The sequence below is a fragment of the Balaenoptera ricei genome, chromosome 16 (genome assembly GCF_028023285.1).
Source record: "Balaenoptera ricei isolate mBalRic1 chromosome 16, mBalRic1.hap2, whole genome shotgun sequence".
Lineage (NCBI taxonomy): Eukaryota > Metazoa > Chordata > Mammalia > Artiodactyla > Balaenopteridae > Balaenoptera > Balaenoptera ricei.
This window is the reverse complement of record NC_082654.1, coordinates 110,092,018-110,115,286: the sequence shown is the minus strand read 5'-3', so window position 1 is coordinate 110,115,286 and position 23,269 is coordinate 110,092,018. Positions and strand designations below refer to the sequence as shown.

Here is a 23,269-nt window from a genome sequence, read left to right as displayed (position 1 = left end):
TTTTTTTGAAGAGTCATCATCTTCCCAAGGATGGGGGAAAATAGTTGCACAGTATATTCATGATCAGTGGGTCTGCCTCTCTTTCTTGTTGAAAAAATACCACACCCTTATACCAGCCTCAGAGGATGAAATTCTGGAACCCATTCTACCTGCTGTTCAAATGCCAGTAAGGACTTTGCAGTCCGCACTAGAAGCCCTCACAATTCTTCCTTCTGATCAAGTTTTACCTGTGTTCCTCTGCATGAAAATTTTGGTTCCCAAGGTAAGATACAGTGAGACCTGAATTGAAGAATAACCATAAGAACAGACCATCAGTTTCTGAAATTGTGATAATTATGTATTTCTTTCTTTTTCTTTTTTTCCCTACCAGCTTCTGACCTCCTCTGAATCTCTCTGCATAGTGTCTTTTGACATGGCTTGGAAAATCGTAGCTTCTTTAAGCAACACTCAGCTGATATTCTGGTCTAATTTAAAAGCTTTTGTTCAGTTTGTTTTTGATCCCAAAGTTCTTACCATTGCTGCAAAAATCAAGGGCCAGGCATATTTCAAAATCAAAGAGGTAATTTTTTTAAAAATTGGGATTAAAAAAACACGTAACATAAGATGTAGCATCTTAACCATTTTTAAGTGTACTGTTCAGTAGTGTTAACTATATTTACATAATTGTGACAGAGCCCCAGAACTTCTTCATCTTGTGGAACTGAAGCTCTGTCCCCATTAAGCATCTCCCCTTTCCACCCACCCACCCCCCCGCCTTCCAGCCCCTGGCAAGCACCGTTCTACTTTCTGTTTCTGTGAATCTGATGATTTTAGAAAAAAGAGGGAACTTTTTGTTTTCATTTTAATTTGTGTGACCTGTAGCACATGAAGAAGACAGTTATATTTGTAATTACATATTAGATTTGTTGTTATTTATTTATTCAGTCAGTAAATATTTTGAACCTTCTTCAGTGTCATGAGTAAGAACAAGAAAATCTGTTAGATGTAAAGAAGTAGGTGCACAGCGGTAGCCCATGAACCACATCTGCCTTACAAACATATTTGGTTCATATAATCAAATTAAAATTTTTTGAATTAGTTGCCAGCTTCTAAGAATTGGGAAATTTGCATGAAAATCTGTATTTCCTCTTCTCTTGGAAAATTGGATGATCTGGCAGCACTGGTCATTGCTACATGACAGCAGTGGCCTGGCGGTGACTGGTCCCTGGCCCATCCAGGTGGGGCACACCCTTTCTCTTGCTCCATTCCAGACCATGGCTTGATTTCTCCTGGACCCTGAGGGCAAACATCATGTGCCATGTGTCAGTGCATCTGTGCTGTTGCTTTTCTTGTTCAAGGAAATATTTCTCTGAATATAACCTATCCAAAGGTCTTTCTGGTTTCTGGAGGCATTTGTGTTTACAGTCACTGATATGTACGTAGTAGGGAACATACGGTGATGGAATTCCATCATGCCTCAGATTCACATACACTCCTTATCCAAAGGGGAAGATGGAAAATAAATCCATTTATTACCCTGCTGTCTCTGCGTCCTTTCCTGACCCACGGTACACACTTAGAGAGTGGGGCCTCTTTTGTTTTGAGGAAAGGGAGGCCCCTGGCAAGTGCAAAGAAAACTGAAAATGTCAAGGGTGAGGCGTTTTTTCTCCCTTTCATTCTATCACTCTGGGCAGTTGTTCCTCTGGGATAGTTCTGGGTGAATATCAGTATCAGTGAAATTTTATTTATTTTTAGTATTAAGAAATGAAAAATTAGCATTCTGTGAATGGGTAGCATCTTGAAAACAGTAAAGAATTTTTAATTTTTTAGACTCTATTTATGGTTATGTTGAAACTACCATTTGAAGGCATTCAAGTAACAGTTTTTAGCAACATGAATTTTTTTTTTTTGAAAAAAATTGGTCAAAGGATAAAGTAACTATTGTTATTTCATTCCAGATTATGTACAGGATAATTGAAATGTCTACTATAAAAACTGGAGTCTTCAATATATTGATAAGTTATTGCTGCAAATCTTGGATAGTTTCTGCTTCAAATGTGTCTTTATCTACTGCTAAAAATTACAGCGAACTTGTCTATGAGGCGTGTATATTTGGAACAGTGTTTCGGCGTGATCAAAGGTAAAAGATGCCATTATTTCAGCCTCACATAACTTACATTAAGTGTCTATTTGGGTAGAATTGGGTCTTTATTTTAAGGCTTTCAGTTAGAAGAATATTGGTTAATTTTTAATTTGGGACTTTCATTTTTTTCTTCTAAAACTTGTTGTTCTTTGTCACATGTGTTTTATGGAAAGACTTATTCAGGATGTACAGACCTTCATAGAAAATCTTGGGCATGAGTGTGCAGCGAACATCGTTATTGAAAAGTAAGTATGGTGGGTCCTCCATATCTTGATATAAATGCGGCATTCAAAATATAACATCATATGAGAAACATTCTGTATAAGATACTGCATGAGCCTTCCAAATTGTGTTAGAAAGTATATTGCCTTGCTAATATATTTTCTTCAGATCTGTCACTATTTACTGAAATATGATAAACTTAAAAAAAATTTAGTGCAAAGTCCAGCATAAATAAGGAAATAACTGTGGGGAACATGCAATCCCCATCCCTCTTCTTTATTTGGGTGGAGGGGTGATCATCAGCGCACATAGTTTTTTTTTTTTTTTTTTGGCTAAAATCCACTATTTAACAAGTCACTATGCTCACGCAAAAATAAAATTACTGTTGGAATAGGCCCTAAAGTTTTGATGTCTGGGATAAGCCTATTCTTATCTAACTGCTGAAATAATTTTTTTGGAGCTTTTTTAAAAGTTTTTATTTTCTCACATAATTTTCAAAACTTTGTGCATAGGTGTTTATAAAGAAGATAATAAATTGTGTTGTCATGATTCACTTTGATTTTAGAGTTTGTTTAGGAAAACAAATGACAATTGTGTACAGTTACCACAAAGTGTTTATTATTCTAAGAGTCATAGCTATGTTTTAAATCTGCCTCTCTTCATTAAATATATACATTTTTCATTGTCAATTATTTTAATTAATTTTTTGTTTTCTTGGCTGGTTATAGTATAACAATAAGTGAAATTTTTTTAGTTGACGTTTCCAGAATACTTTGATCTCTACTTAGACAGATATTGTTAAATTAAAATGACATTTATTCACATTATAATAGTTTTAATGAACTTGGAAATACTTAATTAACAATTTCAGTGAATTTATTTTTCCCCATTTGGATACTGAAAATGCTGGGACGCTCAGCACACACAGTGAGTGCTTTCTGAGTTTGCCCTTCACTTGGAGACGTGCACTTAGAGTGCACAGTGTTGACAGCGTCGAGGTGTTGATGTGTGTTCTTGCCCCTGAGCAGGAGGTGTCAGTGGTCCTCTTCCAGGAACAGTATCATGAGCTGTGATCTGTTTTGTCCACAGATAAGGTATTACTGACCCAGTATCAGTAGTGTGTGCGGTTGTTTTTCCAGAAGTCTGGGTGAATTTGTGCTCATTCAGACTTTGTGTACAGGATCTCCTGTTGATGTATTTGTTTGTTATCTTCCACTGTCTATCCTGATTTAAAATGCATTGTCATTAAATATGAAGCTATGAAGCTACTTAATTTTAGAAAACTTTGGAAGGTTTTGATATTTTGAAATTAATGTCTAATGTGTTTTTTAATTTTGAAAATGTATTAACATAATCTATCATTTTATATTTTTTAGTACTAAAAGAGAGGACCATTATGTGAGAATTTGTGCTGTCAAATTCCTGTGTTTATTAGATGGCTCAAATATGTCTCATAAGTTGTTTATGGAAGATCTTGCAATCAAGCTATTAGAAAAAGTAAATATGCTTTATCTTACCTTAAAGTATCTTAACTTAGCAGTTCAAGCACTAGCAGTGACGTAACAGAAGTAAACCTGGCAGTTGGCTGAATTTAGACAGCACAGACCATTAAAGCCGGGGAGAGCGCTGCTAATGTAGAAGGACTCCGTGCTGCTGTTGCCTTGTGTCTGGTGATGGCATTGCACTGTCCATTTACTGAGGTGCCCCTGTCTTAGTGGTGTTTGTATCAAATTGCAGATCCCATTATTCCAAACTTACACAATCAGGGGGCATTATATTCCCTTGCTAATATATTTTCTTCAGATCTGTCACTATTTACTAAAATACGATAAACTTAAAAAAATTTTTAGTGCAAAGTCCACCCCTGTGACCCCATGTCACCCCCTTAACTGGGCACAAGGAAAGAGAAGTATATTTTCAAGTACTTTTTTTACTATGTAAATTTGTATGGTTCCTTTTCTCATTTTAAAAGCAGATAAGTTTAGACTTCCTGGTGGTCCAGTGGTTAACTCCACGCTTCCAATGCAGGGGGCATGGGTTTGATCCCTGGTCAGGGAACTAAGATCCCACATGCTGCACGGCATGGCCCAGAAATCAAAATTAATTAATTAATTAAGAATAATAAAACTTTTTTTTTTTTTAAAAAAGCAGATAAGTTAAACTTGGAAAAAGTATCATAAGAAAGTGTCTTTCTTATCCTTCTGCCTTTTGGAGTATAACAGGCTCCTATGCCCAGTTTATACTTTTTAAACTTGAAGTTGTCATTGATTTTGTTTTCATTAATCACAAATTCAGTAGGTAATTTAATATTGGTCCCACCCTCCCCCCCACAAGGATGAATTGGTGTCCAAGTCAAGAACTCGATACTATGTGAATTCTCAACAACATAGAGTGAAAAACCGAATATGGCAGACTCTGCTTGTACTTCTCCCCAGATTCGATCAGGTATAACATTTATTACATTCGTGCATTTAAGCATAATGTTTTCATATGAATAAACTATGTAGTAGAAACTGTCATGTGCTACTTTAAAATTGAGAAAGTCATCTGCTTAAAATTTATACTTTAGTTCTTAAAATTGAAGTTTATTCAGAAGTTTTTTTAATAGAATACTAAGGCAATTAGGTGTTGTAGAAATAAATTGGAAACTGATTTACATGGCCCCATTTAATATATTTTTCCCCTCAGTATTTTATTGTAATCTTTTAACCGTTTAAAGTCTCATATGCCACGATAAAACTTTAAGCTGTTTTTTAAATAGTGACTGTTTCTTAATTAAAATTAGTAACCATTTTCAAAGTTGATAAGGAATAGATTTTAATTTTTCCCACCACAGAAAAGAAATCACTATGTGACATGATAGAGGCCGGTGCTGCTAAGGTGGTAGTCATACTGCGATCTATAAATGTATCATTGCATCAACGTGTTGTACACCTGAACTTATACATTATATGTCAGTGATAGCTCAATAAAAATAAGTTTTTTAAAATCAATAACCATAACAGTTTAATTTGTGTGCTTTATTTTTCTCAGAATTTCTTGAATAGAATTATTGACAAGATTTTCCAGGCTGGTTTCATCAGTAATCAAGCATCCATAAAATATTTTATAGAATGGATTATTATATTGATTCTTCATAAATTCCCTCAATTTCTTCCGAAGTTCTGGGACTGTTTTTCTTACGTAAGTAAAGGAGATTTTTCATAATTTTTTTTAATGAAGAAAAGATCTTAGCTATGCTGGGAGATTGTTTCACTTTAATAGTTTTCTGGCTGTCAGTTGCCCTGCCCCTAATGTGCTGACATCCTAAATTGTGTTTTGCAGGATTTGAATTAATTTAGGAGACAGAAAGCCCTGGCATTGATCTTGAGTATAGCATACTTTTTATTTGAGAGTTCTTCTATTCCAACAAAACAAAGATGGAAAAGGCTTCCGTTATTAAGAAGTAAGGGAAATAGGTGCCTTCTATATGTTTATTTACCAAGCAGTGTCTTTGTTTGATCTTAGAGATAAGAATGATGAGGAATTGGGGACTTCCCCGGTGGTCCAGTGGTTAAGACTCCGCGCTTCCAATGCAGGGACGCAGGTTCGATCCCTGGTCGGGGAACGAAGATCCCACATGCTGCAGGGTGCAGCCAAAAAGTAAAAAAAAACAACGAAAAAAAGAATGATGAGGAATTAAATGCATTCCTTACATTTTAAAGAATTTCTTAATAGGGAAATTTCAAATATAACCAAAGCAGAGAGAGTAGAAGGGAACCCCTACCACCCAGCCAAAAGCAAGTGTCAGTTCGTTTCCATTCTTACCTCCTCTGTACCCTCACACACACCTCTGACACCCCATCCCCAACATTCTTATATCTTGAAAATCATTTTTAAGGCATCGGTACTAAGATTAGTGATAAGAGTCTGCAGTTGCGGGCTTCCTGACAAATAGCAAGTTGTTCCCAAACATCAGTTCTAAATACTTGCCTCGAGTATTTTCTGCTGGTTCCCAAGTTCACCCTTCCCTTTCTCGGTAAATGACCTTGCCTTCTGTGTGTGAAAAGTATCTCTTTCTGCTTCTTCCTTTCTGTTTCAGGGGGAGAAACTGTTGTTCTCTCTTCCTCATCTGTTATCTGTGTCCTTATGTGCATTTCCTTCTGGGACTTTACCCTGAGTTCTTCACTCTTATTCTGTTGACTTTTCCTCCATCTGGCCGTCGTCCTAGTGTCTTCTTTTCCTTCTGTTAAACTTCGAGAGTGAGTGTCTTCGCCCTTCTCTCTTGCTCTTCTTAAACCACTGGGCTCTGCCGCACCTTCAGAAGGCGCACGTTGAGGGCTTCACGTGCAGCTACAAACAGCCTTGACTTTGTCTTCATCTTCCTTACTGCCGCGCAGCCTTTCTCGTTGACTGTTGCTTTTTCTGCAGCTCACTGTGCACTGTGGTGACCCCTTCTGCAGTCCCTTGTCCTCCTCTGTCTGCACCCCCTTTGCTGTGTACACCCTGTCTCTGCTGGTTGCCTGCATCCCAACCACCTCATCACTTCAAACTTCATCCTGTATAACACAAAATTGACGAGCGTGCCTTTGCCTGAAATCCCTGACACACACACACACACACACGCACGCACGCACGCACGCACCGCGGTCCTTCACTGTCCCGGGCTCCTCTCCTGAAACCTGAAACCTGAAACCTGGGTGTTACGATAAGCATGGCGGCATCACCTTCACAATGATCCTGAAAAGTAGGTCGGAATTTTTAACATTTTACTTAGTGAAAAAACTGAAGTCCAGAGAGATTAAGTAACTTGTCACACCACTAAGAAACGACAGAGCTCTAATTCACATGTCTGTTTCATTTCAGAAGCCACGTTCGTCTTCACTGTTCCAGGGTTCCTCTCCTGTCTCTTCCTTCTCCTCTTCATGTGCATAGAATTAAGAAACATACTTTGACATTTTTTCCTTGCATTGCTTCTCAGACCTGTTGCTCTATTAATCTTGCTTGATTTGTCTGCTCTCAAGCGGGTGGGTGCTGCCTCAGAAATTCTCACGGAAGGCCCCTGGCTCTGGTGTGCTTCCAGCCTCCCTGACTCTCCTGTCCCTGGTCAAGCCACCAGTACCGTCCCATTTTTCCACTCTGCTCAGTCTCTCATTTTCCATAAAGAGCTCTCAGAGCTGGTATATTCTCTTCACATCTTTTCCTTGTGGACATCAGTCAGGGTTTTTCACCGTAAGCAAGTAAAACGTTTGCGGATTGAATCAAAGGGATGGAAAACAGACAGCGGAAATGGGGGGAGTGAGGTAGCTTACACAACGCCCAGAAAGCTGCAGAATCCAGCTTGGAAAATAGGCAGGAACAAGGTGGGGCTCAGTGGTTTCCAGAACTGTAGCCACAGGCGTGCCGTAGAGCAGGTCCACCAGGGCCATTGCTTCACCCCACGGGACGCCTGGTGCCATCGCGGCAGTGCTGCAGCCTTGGCCAGCCGTCCGCCTGCCGCCTCTGCCGCCTGCACGGAGTGGGTTCCCTGTGGGCTCTGCCTCTCTGGGTGACGGGTTCTCAACCCAGCGTTCAGGGCACGCGTCCCTGGGTCCAGGTCAGGTGACTTCTCTTAGCTGCAAGGAGGCTGGGAAAATGAATGTCTGGCATTTCCAGCTTCTCACAAGACCTGTAAGGTGAAGAATTCCCTGAACTTGGAAGGGGATTCAGAATAGATACCCCAAAACAGGCAGTGTCCACTACACCCTTTTCCTCCTTTATTTGAAGCAGGTGACCTTAGCTTTTATGTTTCCGAGAAAATAGCAGTCATCGCGTAGGAATACCTTTACCTTCTCAGGAGCAGTCACGCAAATAAATATATAGAGTTGGCCGAAAAGTTCATTCAGGTTTTGGCATAACATCTTCTGGAAAAACCCCAGCGAACTTTTCGGCCAACCCAATACCTTGTCCACATCCACCCAAGACTGCTTCCCTCCTTTATCATCAAGGACCTGAATCTGCTGTTGAGGTAATTCCTCTGCTTGTTCTCTGGCTTCTCTTCTTGTCTGCCTTCTCAGGAACCTTAGCCCTCAGTCTCTCTCCTATACCTAGTCTCTCCTTCTTAACCAGATGGTTTCTCATCCATTGTTACAGGTATTTACACTGAGCTGCTCTGTAGAGGACGCCTATAATCACCTATCTCCCTACCCTGTCAGAGCCAGACTTGCTGAAAGAAGTGTCTGTATGCCACAGTTTCGGGGTTTTCATGCTCTCCTCGCCCACAGTTCGATCCAGCGGACCCACCTCCAGCTCGGTCACTTCTCAGACGACCCTGTTGCCAGGGTCGGTGGTCAGCCTCCTCCTGCTTCTCCACATCCATCCATGCTGCAGACGACCTCTTTGTTCCTGGTGCAGTAGCACACTTCCCTGGTCCCTCCTGCCCCTCGGTTTCCTCTTTTCTGTGTCCTTTCTGGGCATTTCCTTCCCTCCCCAGCTGTTAAATGTTAGTGCTTCTCAAGGCTGGGCCGCCTTCTTTCCTTAATTTCTCCTTGTTTTATAGTCAGTTTTGTCTGGGTCATGGATTCACTTATCATCTGATGTGAATGACCCGATAATGTCTCTCTCTCTTCCAGACATGTTCCCCTAAGTGCTCCATCAGGCTGACTGCAGCCACTCCCGGCCTGGCCACGTTTGGTGGAGCACAGCCATGCCCGTTCATGTATCAGTACATATCGTTCATGGCTGTGTTTGAGCTAAAAGGACAGAGTCGAGTGTTCACAACAGACTGTGTGGACCTCACAGCTGTATTTGTATTCACCGTTTGGTCCTTTACACAAAGCTTTGCTGACCCCCGCTGCGGACATCCTTCTTGAATGTTTATAAATCATCTAAAACTTGGACGTCTGACAGCAGGTGCCTTATTTTTGCCCCAAACTTGATCTTTTTCTACTATTGTAAACAGCACCACCGTCTATACAGCTGCACAAAGCAGGGAACTCAGCGCTTTTCCTGACTCTGGACCAGATCCTGTCGGTCTTACCTCCTGAGTGTTTCTCAGTCACCATCTCCCGTCTCTGCGTTTGGCCTTGGTCCAGGCTGCGTCGTCCACTGCACTGCTCCCCTCGGTGGACCACCTGCGTCCCCTCTTCCTCCCTTTCAGTCTGCTCTCCGCACCGAGGCCAGAGCAGGTTCTTCAAAATGAAAATGTGATCAGGTCGTCCACTTTCTTAAAACGCTGCTCTCAGAACAAAGACCGAAGTCTGGAGTGGCCTGCAGGTCTCACGTGGTCTGTGCCCTCCTCCCCATCCAGTCCGTGTGCCCCATGTCCCCACCTCTGCACTCGAGTCATGGATGCATGGATGGGCTCAGTTTTCTGTTGCTGGAACATTCCAAAGGCCAGGGGTGTGAACAACAACACTCTACTATTTTTCCTGCTTCTGGATTGACTGGACCAGGCTGGGCTGTCGTGCACGTGGTGTCCACTGGGCTGGGACCTGCAAACGACTTCTTCGGCCACGTGCTGGTCACCTTGCCTGCAGTGGTGGGGACAGCCGAGGTGCCGGGCACTGCTGGTTCTGCACCTCTCTCTGTGGTTGCTCAGGGTTCCAAGGACGGGCCTTCCAGGAGGACGCGTCTTGGTGTACCCACGCTTTCCCAGCCTCTGATCGCGCCCTGCTGCTCGTCGGCCAGAGCAGGTGGCGGGACCGAGCCCCTCAGCTGGGCGGGGCTGCATTAGGGCCTGATTACCCGACAGCTTGCCTCATCGGGGGCCCCCCCCACGTGGCCGAGGACCGCTCTGACCTCTTCTGTTCTTCCTCCTCTTTGCCTGCGTAGCTGCTTCTCTTCCTTCAGATCGCAGTTCTCTACCTCCCTGAGTAGTTTAGATCCCCTTAGTGTAGGTTTTTGTAGCACATAAATAGTTCTTTTTATAATGGGAATTTTAATTTATTGTCTGGTTTGATTTTGTCTCTCCTCTCCATTAGACCGTAAGCTCCAGGAAGGCAGGAATCTTATCTATTTTTGTTTTCCTCTGTTTCTGCCACAGTAATTGGTCCATGGAAGACAGTCAGTAACTACAAGTTACATAAAGGAATTAATCATCTGATTCGCCTTTTGGAACAGTTTCTGAACTGTGGTGTCTGTAGTCTCTTTCCAGTCTACCTGGCGTCCGTCAGTCTTTTATCATTAAAATAATGTGTAATTCCAAGTCACTATCATTGGGAAGGTTTCCGAATTCCAGTTGAACACTCTTATAAGTAGCGTTTCGTTGAGGCTTTTTTGAAGCAGCTGCAGGGCCCCATTTAAGCTCTGCTGCTCCCCTCCGCACGGGGGCCTTTGCCTCCCGCTTGCCTGTCTTTGTTCGTCTTGCTCTCCTTCACCTGTTCCTCCTCGTTCCTGTTCCCCTGCCCACCCCCCTTTCTCCAGCCAGCCCTTCTCTCCCTGCAGTGAGCTCGCCCCAGTCCCCACCAGTTACTCCTCGCCTGAGTGGTTAGCGGGCGTGCGTCTGCTGAGTGTTGTGTGTGCGGGCGTTTGGCTCTGGGACGTTACTGTCCTATCTCACTTTTCCTCCTCTAACCCCACCCAGGCCCTGGCTGCGTCGGGGAGTAGCCGGCCTCACGGCCTGGGCCCCAAGCGTCCGGCCCGGTGCCTTGATGTGCACGGGCTCGCGGCAGCCTTGGATGACTGTTCCGTGTATCTGATTTATTTTCAGGGTGAAGAAAACCTTAAAACAAGCATTTGTACATTTTTATCAGCTTTGTCGCATTTGGACATCATTACTGAAAATATTCCAGAAAAGGTGAGTTTATATTGTTTTTAAGAAGAGTTCAGACTTCACTATCAAAATAGAACTTATACATTTGTACTAATCGTTTTCATGTAGAGTAGTCCTTGTGTGTTTTGCAATTTCTCCCCTTCCCTTCCGCTCCCCTCCTAATGGCACACGCACTTAGACACAAATGCACAGTAAGGTGTTACCCACGGGCACACACACACTGAGATAACGCCTGAGCACATGTTAAATCTCTAAACAAATTAATGGGCAACTTTTAATGATAGGATGCTTAACTTTATACAAGTATTTACGTAAGATTATTTAAATAAGACTTCCCTTATTGCATTTAACTGTTCCTTGGCTGGCAGAGTTATTTAACAAATGCTTGTACAAAGAAACTCATGGTCAGAGTATTAAAAGCCATTGTGTTATTGAAGGTTTATATAAAATGACTGTCATTATTCAGAGTGTGAAAGCCAGTTCTTCATCTTTCTCAGGTTTAAAGTATCTTCCCTAGATAAGTAGAGATCTTAGCTAATTCTGGTTAATCACTATGGCAACTGAGGAGAATTCAGGAAAACCTGCTGGTAAAGATTTAGAGCAAGATTCTATATTATTGGATCTACATAGAATGTACTTATATGTTTCAAACTGGGAGAAACTTAACACAGTTGACCCTCGGTCAACACAGGAGTTGGGAGGACCGACCCTCTGCGCAGTGGGAAATCCACACGTAACTTTACGGTCACCATAATACAAGGTTCCTCATCTGTATCTGTGGATTCAACCACCCGAGGATCATGTAGCACTGCAGTATGTCTTTAGGGAAAAAAATCCACGTATAAGTGGACCTGCACAGTTCAAACCCCTGTTGTTCAGTGGTCAGCTGTCTGAAATAAATGTTGTTTAGTGTTGAAAGTGAGGTAAAAATACTGGGGGGATAGGTTTCCTAGAATTTTTCAAAGTGTTGCCTTTAAGCACGGTAACAATCAGATTTCGTTGTTAGCCTATTTCATCAATCCTAAGAACAGGGCTTTCTCCCCACCACATTTTAACCTCAAAAACCATGATAATATCTTAAAATTGATGGTGTGTTACAGTGCCTGTCAGCCAGATGGCAGTGTGTTAGTTATAGTTATGTGAAAACTTGGGTTAACACCTTTCTGGTAAGAGTTAAGAAAGCTCTAGCATCACATAATAGCAGTTGTTATCTTTCTGTTTTAAATATGCAGGGAAGAGATTTGCTTGCAGTCTGTTGAGAGAAGTAAGATAGACAAGAAACTGTACTATTGCAGGGCTCTTAGCGTGGTGCATCCCAGTAACATTTACACACGAGCCATTTGGTAGGAGCATTAAGGTAGCTCCTGATACTCTATTAAAAGTTTGAGCCCATCTGGTTTCCACATTAATACATGTCACTTCCTTTGCCTTTCAATATCTGTTGAACTGTGTGGTTTTAGAAATCAGGGAATATCATTGCATAAAATCTCCTGGCTGTAAAGGTGAAAAACTCTGTGAATTCACAGGAAAAGTCTACAGGAAAGTTTTAACTCTTATTATTTTTCTCCCCACTTCTTAATTTTCCTGCCACCACTCAGTGCTGTGTGGGTCCAAGGTCACCATTAGGGAAAACAAAGTAAGTAGTTCAGACCAGGGGGGAAAAACAGCACTTCATGAGATACCTTGCTCAAGTTCACTTAATATTTCTAACTTTTTCAGCCCATGGTAAGGTAATAAGTGATGGAGACTTCTTAAAACACTGGTCAGCATGAAAGTACTTCATTCAGATTAACCTAGGTACTGGAGTATGGGGGAAAACATGTGTGGCAGCATGGTAAATAAAAACTAAGGAGCTGGGAAGATACTTTTCCTTCTTGAGGAAATTACTCCTGCCATTGTATCTGTCTGAGAATGACAATGTAAAACCGGTGAAATAAGATTTTACTTTGTAGCATTTTTGTCACCTGTACACCTTGTTCTTGGTCATACAGCCAAGGGTAAAATGGTCCATGTTTACATCTGAAGAATGTTTCTCCTTTTCAGAAACTAATTCTGAAGCAAGCCCTTATTATCGTACTGCACTGGTGTTTTAATCACAATTTTAGCATTCGACTGTATGCCTTAGTTGCTCTTAAGAAAATCTGGAGCATGTGTAAGACGTTGCACATTGAAGAACTTGATGCTTTGACTTCCATTATTGAATCCAGTCTGAATCAAGTGGAAAACATGCACGGAGCAGGGTAAGCAGGCCTTGTCCCCTTACCCCTCGGTCCAGCATCGTGTGCAGAGAGGGCATAGAGGGTGCCCAGCTTCAGCAGCTTCTGTTGAGCCCATCACGCTGCAGGGCACAGAGCTCAGATTAAGCAGCATTTAAGCAGCTCACTATTTGATGTGCAGTTTAATTACAGTTCTAAGTGCTGTCAGCTCCGTCAGACCTTTTTTTTTCTTTCTTTCTTTTTTTGCTCTTTAATCCTTGATCTTTAATTTGGGGACCTCTAGATGTTTCTCTTCAGCGTAGCCAAATGTTTTCATCCTCTGTTGTCAAAGAACTGCTGAGAAGCAGCATGGCCTGACTCTAAAGCCATGCTCATAAGCCTTCAGATGTCCCGGTTAAAGCTGGAAGCTCTTGCCTTTTTCTTTTCTAAGAGAACTTCTCTATCCCCCAAACAACATCCTACTCAGATGCTCAATATCAAACAGATACAACACCGCTGCTGTGATGGAGTAGGTCGGGGTGCACGACTCAGAGCAAAACCCAGGGGGATGGGAGCTCGGACGCATATTGGGGTGTTGTCCTTTGAGGAGACCCTTGAAAGCCAAGGGGCAGAGAAGACAGGTGCATAAGGAGGGGCCAGTCTCTCATCTCAGGTCTCCTCTTCTCACCCCACTGATGTTGAGGCCCAGCCGGCAGGGAACTGGGAACTGGGCTGGGAACTCGGGGGTGAAGAAGGTACGTTGGCCGAAGCAGGAGAATGATCTTGTCTGGAAGGCGTCTTGAAATTGCTGCTTAGCTTTTGGGTTGTTGGTCATGAATTTAAACTGAAACCTGCTGGTGGCCATGTTTTGTAATTTTTATTCCTACCTCTTTTGCCTTCTAAAACTTAACAAATTTTTGGTTTTTGTTGTTTGTGTGTATCTAAGTATTTAAAACCTATTACTTTCATTTGGCTTATGAAAGTTGGTACAGTTTGGCTGCGTGTCATGAATCTTCAGGGTAGAAAACGTGACTTATGTGGACTTCCCTGGCAGTCCCGAGGTTAAGACTCCGCGCTTCCACTGCAGTGGGCGTGGGTTCGATCCCTGGTTTTGGGGAACTGAGATCCCACATGCTGCGCGGTGAAGCCAAAAAAAAAAAGTAACTTAGGTAACGATTTTCTCTCCTAAAAAAAAAAAAAAAAAAAAAGCATTTATGGCCAGAGAGAGAGACATAAGGATCCCAGCCTAGATTTCTTAATGGTCCCCTTTTAGAATTTTTTCCCCAAGCATGTGAGTTGTACCTGCGGCAGCTGTTCCTGTGAGATTTTCCCATCGTTGTCTGTTGACTGACGACTGTCTCTTTGATGGAGTGGAGACCTGAGTTTCATTCTTGTTGAGTCATTGTTTGATATAGGACTGTGACAGAGTTATTTAATTTCTTTGTCTCTTTGAGTTTCATTTCAAAATGTCAGATTTAGGGTCAGCTTTTAAAGGATATTGATCTTAGAGATAGGGGTTATAAATCTTGGGATAAAATTCACAAGATTTTCCATTCGTTCTAAATTCTGCGGTACCTCTTTAAGAGAGCTACTTGGGTTTCCCCCTTACCAGAGTGGGTTCACTAGTCTGTACCTCACTTGTATCTTTAACACCTAGGAACGCAAAGAAGAATTGGCAACGCATCCAGGAGCATTTCTTTTTTGCAACGTTCCACCCACTGAAGGATTACTGTCTGGAGGTGAGCAGAGAATATCATTTGCGAACTCTCTTCTGTATCTTTAGTCCGGGTGCTTCCTTTCTGCCGCGGTGGTTGAAGGTATAACGAGGTTAACTGTCCCTACAACACCGCCTTCACGTCGTAAAGTGCTCCGTGTCATTTTGTCACTTGGTGCAGATGGCTGCTTGCGCTTCACTCTTCAGCAGTGAAAACTGGCTAGTCATTTTCACTTTCTGTTTCTCAGGCAGTGTCTGGCTTGTAAACACTGGAAGGGGGAATATTTAACTCTGAACAGAAATCTGTTCTGACATTAAAAGGAAATGAGTGAGAACATTTGTGCAGGTGAGATTTGTCGTAACGAAGCCCATTGGTATGAAAGAGCGAAAAGATCTACTCTTTTAAGTGCCTATTTTAGGTTCTGGATGACTGGAATTGTATAGCAAATGATCCACCATCTCACTGATCATAACAGAATGTGCTTATATAATTTCTTTAAACTTATTCCAGTTAGCATGTGAATTAATTAACTTAATATATAGATTATTAAAATTTGTACATATGATATTACTTTCTCCCTTTTTCGACTACAATTATAGTGTTCTGCCTTGGAATTTAAAACATGTGATCTAGGAACTTGGAAGTATCAGAAACTTTAGCTACCGTGCATAAGCAGTTTTTTTTGTTGGATTGTGTGTGTGTGTGTGTGTGGATTACTAATAAGCTGGCCTTTAAAAAAAATACAGATCTATATATTGTGAGATAGTCATCATAGAACATTATTGTGTACTTTGTTGCTTCATTGCAAAAATTATTTAGGATTTTTCAAACATTTTAACGTGCTCTGTTCTGTGTCCTTTAGCGCCCAGAATGCTTTGTTTGACATCTTTCTGAGGACTCTTAATAACTCTCTAGTGCTAAGTCAGCCTTTTCTATTCAGTTCTCCAGCAGGAGTAAGTCCCTTGCTTCCCCTTTTCCTTCATCCTGACTTTGACTGCCTCACCCTCATATGTTTTATATATTTTATTCTCTATTAATTATACGAACCATAACTGTACATATCAGTAAAATAATGGCGCACAAGACTCTGTTTCTCTATACGTTTGGAGCTATACTTGGTACCTACTTAATAAACAGCTTGCATTCATTATGCCAGTTTCAATTTGCACAAATATTGCTAATAAAGAGAAAACCATATTCATTCTAAAAACTTTTATGAAGACTTGGACATTGTTATAAGTTTATTACTTTATTTTAAAATTGCCTACTGTGCTTCTGCTTCCTTATGTGCCTTTTCACATTTGAGGATTATCTGGATCTCAGTTTTCTTGTCATAGGTAAGAAAAGGGAAGGAGGATTGTTATGTAATGACTGAATAACTGCTGTTCACAGTGGTGTCACACTGTGCAGTTTACAAATCACTTTCATGTGCTCTTTTAACCGATTTTACCCTCATTTTACCAATGAGGAAGTTGAAGCTGAGAAAGGCTAATGGCTTGTCTAACGTCACACAGCTAAGATACAGTCGAGGCAAAATCTAGATTCTAAATTTGTATATTGGCAGCGAGAGTAAAGATCTGGCATCACAAGACCTTGAACTTGATTGCTTATGGAGGTGTCTGGTTGTCAGTAAATAGCACTTATCCAAATGTTGTCCAACATTAATGCTGATTAATTCCAAAACACTTCTTGCTTGTATTAAGAGCATGGTGTATATTATGTTACATACAGTTAGAAATACTGGAGTGGAAGATCTGCCGCTCTCAAGGATTTCCTAAATTAATCCCTTAATTTCTTAGAGAAGATAAGAAGTGTAAATAGACAATTGCTACAAGATATAAATGAAAGTATGTAATTTGATCAGATGTGATAGTTTGGGAGAACACATCAGTAATAATAAGTTGTACTTTAAACATGTTATCCTGTATTTCTTTGTTATTTTTAAGGAAAAAAAATTTAGAGTTTTACAATTCTCCTTTCAGACCATATTTTACATCCTTCCACGCCTTTCCGGCCTTGTTGAGGACGAATGGATTGCCATTGGTAAATTTACCAGGTTCACTGACATTCCTTTAGATGCAGGATTTCAGTGGTACCTTTCTCCAACTCAACTTTGTGAACTAAAACCAGGTGACTGGTCCCAGCAGGACATAGGTAAGAAAAACTTTTGTTTTGCTTTTTCTCCCTGTTGCCTTGGTCAGGCTCATTGATTCACGTTACTTAGAATAGGTGGTTGATAGTATCACTTTTTCACTGATATGGTGAATTCTGCTCCTCCACTTAGAGAAAAGACAGAAAGTGTGGTGTCACTCTGACTAGTACTTTCAGTTGACGTTGGCTTTGTTCTTAATAGCCAAAGAGAGCTTGATGTGCTTTACTATATAAAGCTAAAGGCTTCTGTCTTCTTTGAAGTATTGTTAATTAATATTCATTGCTCTTCTACTATATATTTCTGAAAAAATATAGATATTAAAAAAGGGCCAAATGAAGAAATCTCTTTTCTTGTCCTGTTGGGGAGTGAAGCAGAGCTCTGCATTCCCGGCTCGGTCTGGCTGAACATTACTCATCTCTTACCCATCTTTTCCCTATGGCTCCAGCCCTCCTTTCACGTGCCCCCGCCCCCATCCTTCCCTGCAGCTTTCTCTAGGACCCACCTTTCCCTCTGTTGCTTCTCCTCCTTCCCGTCACAATCCAGCTGTCCCAGAAAACCAGGGATCAAGTCCCCCGCCCATTTTTAAAGTCACAGCTAACCTGAAGAGATGCGTAGTAGTGATCTGCAGTCTGAGCGTTTCTGTCACTCACATTTCGTCCTCCTTCTGGCTTCCCCAACCCATAAGCATCATTAAAACTTCTTTCAGAAAAGCAGAAATTGTCTTTGTCTACTTCGTTACAAAATCTAAATAGACGCTCTTTTCTTACCATACCTGACCTTATGTAGCATTTATTTGCTCATTTCTTGCTATCCTGATTTCTCTCCTCAGTCTGACTTTTCTCACTCTCCTTTGAGTTCCCCTCCCTTGTCCCTTATATTTATAGTTCTCTCAAATTTTAGTGTTTTCAAGAATCCCTTGGACAGCATGTTAAAAGTGCAGATTCTTGGGTCCCACCCTTAGATTTTTGTCTGGAGGAGAGTTCTAGGAAAGTGCATTTTTTTATCAAATACTCTAGATGGTTCATTTTAAGACTATCACCTTAAATTTATTTACTCCGTCAACAAAGATTTACTGATTGCCCCCTGTGTGCTGAACAGAAGACAAAGGCCCTGCCCTCAGGGCTCTTACATTCCTACTGGGGGACAACCCTAAACAAACAGATAAGATGTCAGGTAGTAAAAAGTACTATGCAGAAAATAAAGCAGGGTAAAGAGTGTGAGAGAGGATTAAAAAGACCTTTTTAAGGAGTTGACATTGAGCAGAGGCGTACATGAAGTGAGAGCAAGTCAGGCAAAGCCTGGGGAAGAGCAGAAGTGGATTGGGGGGCAAAAGACAGTGACAAGAGCCTTTTCCGGGTGGAGGGGCCAGGCTGACTGGGAGGAGAGGAGAGGGGAGTGGCACATCTGGACGTCTTACCTGAGCTCTGCCACGCAGGGAGTGGAGCAGAGAAGTGGGGAGTTACCGGATGGGGAAAAGGCTACAGAGGTCTTTCTGTTTGTTTTGTTTGTTTTTGGTAAAGAGAGGGATATTGCAACAGGGTTTCTCTGCTGACACGTGAATGCTAGGGTCCCCTGAATGCTTTCATTGGCCTGGTTTTCTTCTCATTCTGTTTGCTCTCCCTGCACATTTTTATTAATTTCCACAACTGGAAACCACCACCTATGTAACTGCAACTTTCAGATCTTTATCTCTGGCCAGCCTCTTTCCTGAGCCTTCTGGATGCTCCCACCAGCTCATCTATAAGCTCTTTCAACTCGGTATCCAAATCCACGTTACCTTTCTGCCCAGACGCGCCTCCTCTAACCCCCTTCCTATTAGTGGTCTGACAGCAGTCATTCTTCTGCTGTTGCTCTAGCCACATCCGTCCGTTACCAGATCTGGGCGATTCTGCTCTTCCTCTTCAGCCCCTCTTGCAGAGATTGTTTTCGTCTTTGCTGGGCTAGTGTAAAAGCCTCTCAGTGGTTTTCCCTCCCCGACTTATCCTCCACATCGTTTTTAAGAGAAGATTTTTCTGCAACACAAAACCAGTACTGTTAGCCCCCTTCTTAAAACCCTGTACTGCCTCCTGTCTGTAGAATAAATTCTTTATCATTTTATACACAAAGCCCTAAGGACCTGGCCTGAGTCACGTCCCTCCCTCCACTTCAGGCTGTGAGCGACGCCAAGGCACCCGGCTGCCTGAGTCCTTGTCCTTCTGCGTCCTGCTCGTGCGCACGTGTCCACGGTCTGCCCTGCCCTTCCCACGCGCTCTCCCTTGCAGACTCTCATACTCCCTTCCCTTGAGCCCTCCTGCGTCTTGCTCTTTTGCCCCTCCCTCCCCCAGACATTAGCAACTCCCGTCTGTGTGAGCACACCCTCAGTACAGTACCGCGTCGTGGTTCCGTGCGTGTCTCTTTCCCCACCCCTCGCAGTGACCTAAGTGCCCCCGTTTGCTCAGTCAGGTTTGGAGTGGGAAGGAGAGCCTGGAAGGAGAGTCTCAGTCCTGAACTAGAGATCACAACGCGCATTAGACAGGTCAATGACATCGTGTACTCATCGGGGTAGCCAGGAGATAACTGCTCCAAAGAACAGTCCTCGTTTTTAGAAAAGGTCCCCCAAGTACTTGGAAAATAATTTAAGATAAAGACTACTTATGTTGTTTTCCGGCATATAATATTTCTGCAGGAAATTCCAATCTAATAAGAACATTGTTTGTAAGATATGCCATTATTCTATGTAACTCTAAGAAAAAAATGCTACCAAACCCATGATACCCTTATGGATTCTCAGATGCTTCCCAATTTGGGGTATGCTAAAACGGAAAAAAATGTGCATCTTTGATTTTTATGAAATGTTGTCGTATTTTGGTTAGCAGGGTAGAATCTGAACATTTTAAACTGTTACTGAAAATGACAGTTGTATCTGAATCCAAGTTAAGTTCTTTAGTCAATGAATCTCATTCTAAACTATCATTTTAAGCTCTTAAAAAAGTATCTATGCCTGTAAATCAATAGAGAGGGAGATTTATATTTTCTTTTTCTTTCCCAGGTTCTAACTCAGGCGAAGCAGATAACGAGTCAGAGTGGAGTGATGTTCAGAAGAAGATTATCCCATGGAGAAACAGTGTCCCCGACTTAGACCTGGAGCTGGTATTTCAGGATCGTGCGGCCAAACTTGGAAAGTCACACAGCAGACTGATTGTCGTGGCCTCACTCATTGACAAACCAACCAACTTAGGAGGTAAAATTAGAGTTTCCACTGGGCTTGCTTAACATCTTCTGACCCTGAAAATCTGTAATTGACCCAGTGCCATTTGTGGCCTCTCTTCCACATTTCCCCCTCTCCGGGAGCTTCAGAGGAATGCCTGGGACCTAGAGAACTTGGCCTTAGGCTGGCGGCAGTAACCCCGGCTTGTCCTGTGCAGGGCTGTGCCGGACCTGTGAGGTGTTCGGGGCCTCGGCGCTCGTGGTCGGCAACCTTCAGTGCATCAGAGACAAGCAGTTTCAGCACCTCAGCGTTTCAGCCGAACAGTGGCTTCCTTTGGTGGAGGTGGGCACGAAGTGATTTATTATTAAAATTTTCATTTGCTAGACTCTTTTGTAGTACTCGGTCTTCACGTTATCAACCCTTTTGCAGTAGTCCAGCCTTTAATAGCTTAAAAATAATACTGAAAAGTAAAATACAGCCCACTCTGTTCTCCTATTCTTATTATCTTTCACACTGTTGTATTTTTAGAAATCAATAATGTAGAATTCTTTTCAGTAAAATGTGTCCTGTTATAAGTCACTCTTGTTTGATAAATTTAAGATGTTGGGAGCATTCTTTTTTATACTGTATAATTGTGTCCTTTTCTTTTAACAAATTTCAGTTTCATAAAAGTTGTATTTTCTTTAACTGATTTTACCCCCAGGAGGGCTATAAATGCATGATTTAATATTCTGCTCTTTTTAAACGAATATTAAGGTAAAACCACCTCAGCTGATCGATTATCTGCAGCAGAAAAAAGCAGAAGGTTACACCATCGTGGGTGTGGAACAGACTGTGAAAAGTTTAGACCTAACCCAGTACTGCTTTCCCGAGAAGTCTCTACTCTTGTTGGGGTAAGAGCACTGTCTTGAGTCTCTGTCTAGAAAACGTTTCAGAAGGTTTACAGTTTTACCTGGACCCTTGATCATACACCTGTACCTGGCTTTTGACTTGCAAGGTTTATGGAAAGCCCCCCTAGTTTTCATTTTATTTCACCCGTTGGGGATGGTCAGGTGAACACAGAATCGACCCATAAACCTTCTTGTTACACTCTTCTTTATTTTCCTGGTACCATAGACTTGTGTCATTTTGTTAACCTGTCTCTTCCAGTAACATCCAGGATATCTGAGAAAAAAACTGTTTATCATAAGAAAACTAACCTTTCTTCTCCCATTTTTCTGAATCAGAAATGAACGGGAAGGAATCCCAGCAAATCTGATCCAGCAGGTGGACGTGTGTGTGGAAATCCCTCAGCAGGGCATCACCCGCTCCCTCAACGTCCACGTGAGCGGAGCTCTGCTCGTCTGGGAGTACACCAGGCAGCAGCTGCTGAAGCAGGGGGACCCCGGGTCCTGAAGCTCGTGCCTTGCCTGAGACGACTTATCAAGTTATCGAGTTATCTACCGGTGCTGTTGAAACATTGTTTTACAACTATTTGGACTGATGAGATAGATTCTGAAATCTATTGGGATAATTTGCATTTCTTTATTTGCAGTTTAATGCCAAAACTTTGTCACGTGCCTTAACTATATCGCTGTTTGTTGTCCCCTTTAATAAACCTTTTTTAAAGCTAAGTTGTGTTGCTTCTTTAATAAAATATTTTAAGCAATTGTGGAAATAAAACAATGTATTTTAAAAAGATCATTTCTTTCCTAGAAACTAGTATTGTCAGAAATGTGGATCGTGGTAGGAGGAAGGCAGAATTAAGGCAGCTCTAATGATCTGTGAATACCACACCCTTGTCAAGCGCATGGTGGGGGGTGGAAGCAACGTTTCAGCCTGAGGAGGAGTCATTGGCCTCTCTCTGCTGATTTGTATCTCCTGCTGCGCAGGGAGGAAACATGCTTGGCCAGGTGCCAAACCGGCTTCCCTATGAAGTTCATAATTTATTTTTAAAGCCATAAACGAGGCCATAATCGTTCATATGAAGTTTTTAGGAAATCTTCATATGCCATCTTTGCTCAGGGTTCAAATAGTGGTTAGAAATAGTCTACCTTCTGACGGTTGTCAGCGTGGACCCAAAGGAGGTGACTGACTTACCCTTGCACATGGTTACCAGTAGTGAGAATGGAACCCAGGAGGGTTGATTTACTGTTTCTGTTCTTCTGAGGTTTTTTTGTTTGATATTAGGATTACTTTATTATTTAATGGTAACTACCACCATCCAGCAATGCACTTCACTCATGTCTGGGTCCTTTTTTAATAATAATTACGTTTCAGAGTTCATTACCTGTATGTATTTTTTTCTTCTGTAGCTTTATTAAAATAATTCTTGTTTTGCAGGAGAGCTGCAAAGATAGATAGTATACATGTTTCCATATGCCCTTCACCCAGATGCCTCTACTAGGATCTTACATAACCATGGACATTTATCAAAACTAAGAAATTAACATTGATAACGGTGCTGGTTCGCTAAGCAGACCACAATCCTGATCTATATCCAGATTTCCCATTGCCCACTAGTAACACTTCTTCTGTTCCAGGAGCACCGGCTTTGGCATCCAGGACGCTGCTCCTTGGTGTCTCCTCCAGTCTCTGACGGATTCTCAGTCTTTCCTTGTCTTTCATGACCTTGACACTTTTGAATAGTACCCGTCAGTTATTTTGTAAATGTCTCATAATTTGGGTTTGTCTGGTGTTTTCTCCTATCAGACTGAGGTCACGGTTTTTAAGGAAGGATTAAGTGCCCTTCTCATCACCTCTCAGCATGACTTTACTACCTCCATCTTTTGTTTAAGGCAGTGTTTGTTTGTCATGTTCTCCTCTGTAAAGTTGCCATTTTTCACTTCCACAGTCTGTTAGAAGCAAGTCACTAAGCCTAGCCTGCACTCAAGGGGAGGGAAAATGAACTTCCCCTCTTGGAGGGAGGAGTATCAGAGGATTCAGAGGCAACTGTTAAAACTACC

General features: G+C 41.9%; 1 protein-coding gene across 5 annotated transcripts in view; it reads left to right on the top strand.

Moving 5' to 3' along the window:
• TARBP1 (TAR (HIV-1) RNA binding protein 1) overlaps positions 1–21,937 on the top strand; it is a 63,541-nt gene extending 41,604 nt beyond the window's left edge. The window contains exons 16-30 of one of the 5 annotated variants that reach the window (XM_059899498.1): positions 1–262; positions 371–559; positions 1,938–2,119; positions 2,296–2,367; positions 3,721–3,841; positions 4,679–4,789; positions 5,378–5,527; positions 11,013–11,099; positions 13,119–13,315; positions 14,928–15,009; positions 16,968–17,139; positions 20,166–20,357; positions 20,542–20,666; positions 21,081–21,217; positions 21,551–21,937. In XM_059899498.1, coding sequence (XP_059755481.1) covers positions 1–262; positions 371–559; positions 1,938–2,119; positions 2,296–2,367; positions 3,721–3,841; positions 4,679–4,789; positions 5,378–5,527; positions 11,013–11,099; positions 13,119–13,315; positions 14,928–15,009; positions 16,968–17,139; positions 20,166–20,357; positions 20,542–20,666; positions 21,081–21,217; positions 21,551–21,719 — 2,248 coding nt within the window. In that variant the 3' untranslated portion in view covers positions 21,720–21,937. Of the gene's footprint in view, positions 263–370; positions 560–1,937; positions 2,120–2,295; positions 2,368–3,720; positions 3,842–4,678; positions 4,790–5,377; positions 5,528–8,934; positions 9,912–11,012; positions 11,100–13,118; positions 13,316–14,927; positions 15,010–15,232; positions 15,331–15,847; positions 16,029–16,967; positions 17,140–20,165; positions 20,358–20,541; positions 20,667–21,080; positions 21,218–21,550 lie in introns of those variants that run through there. The other 4 variants (XM_059899499.1, XR_009497902.1, XR_009497903.1 and 1 more) reach the window with 4 other exon arrangements.
• Positions 21,938–23,269: the final 1,332 nt, after the last annotated feature.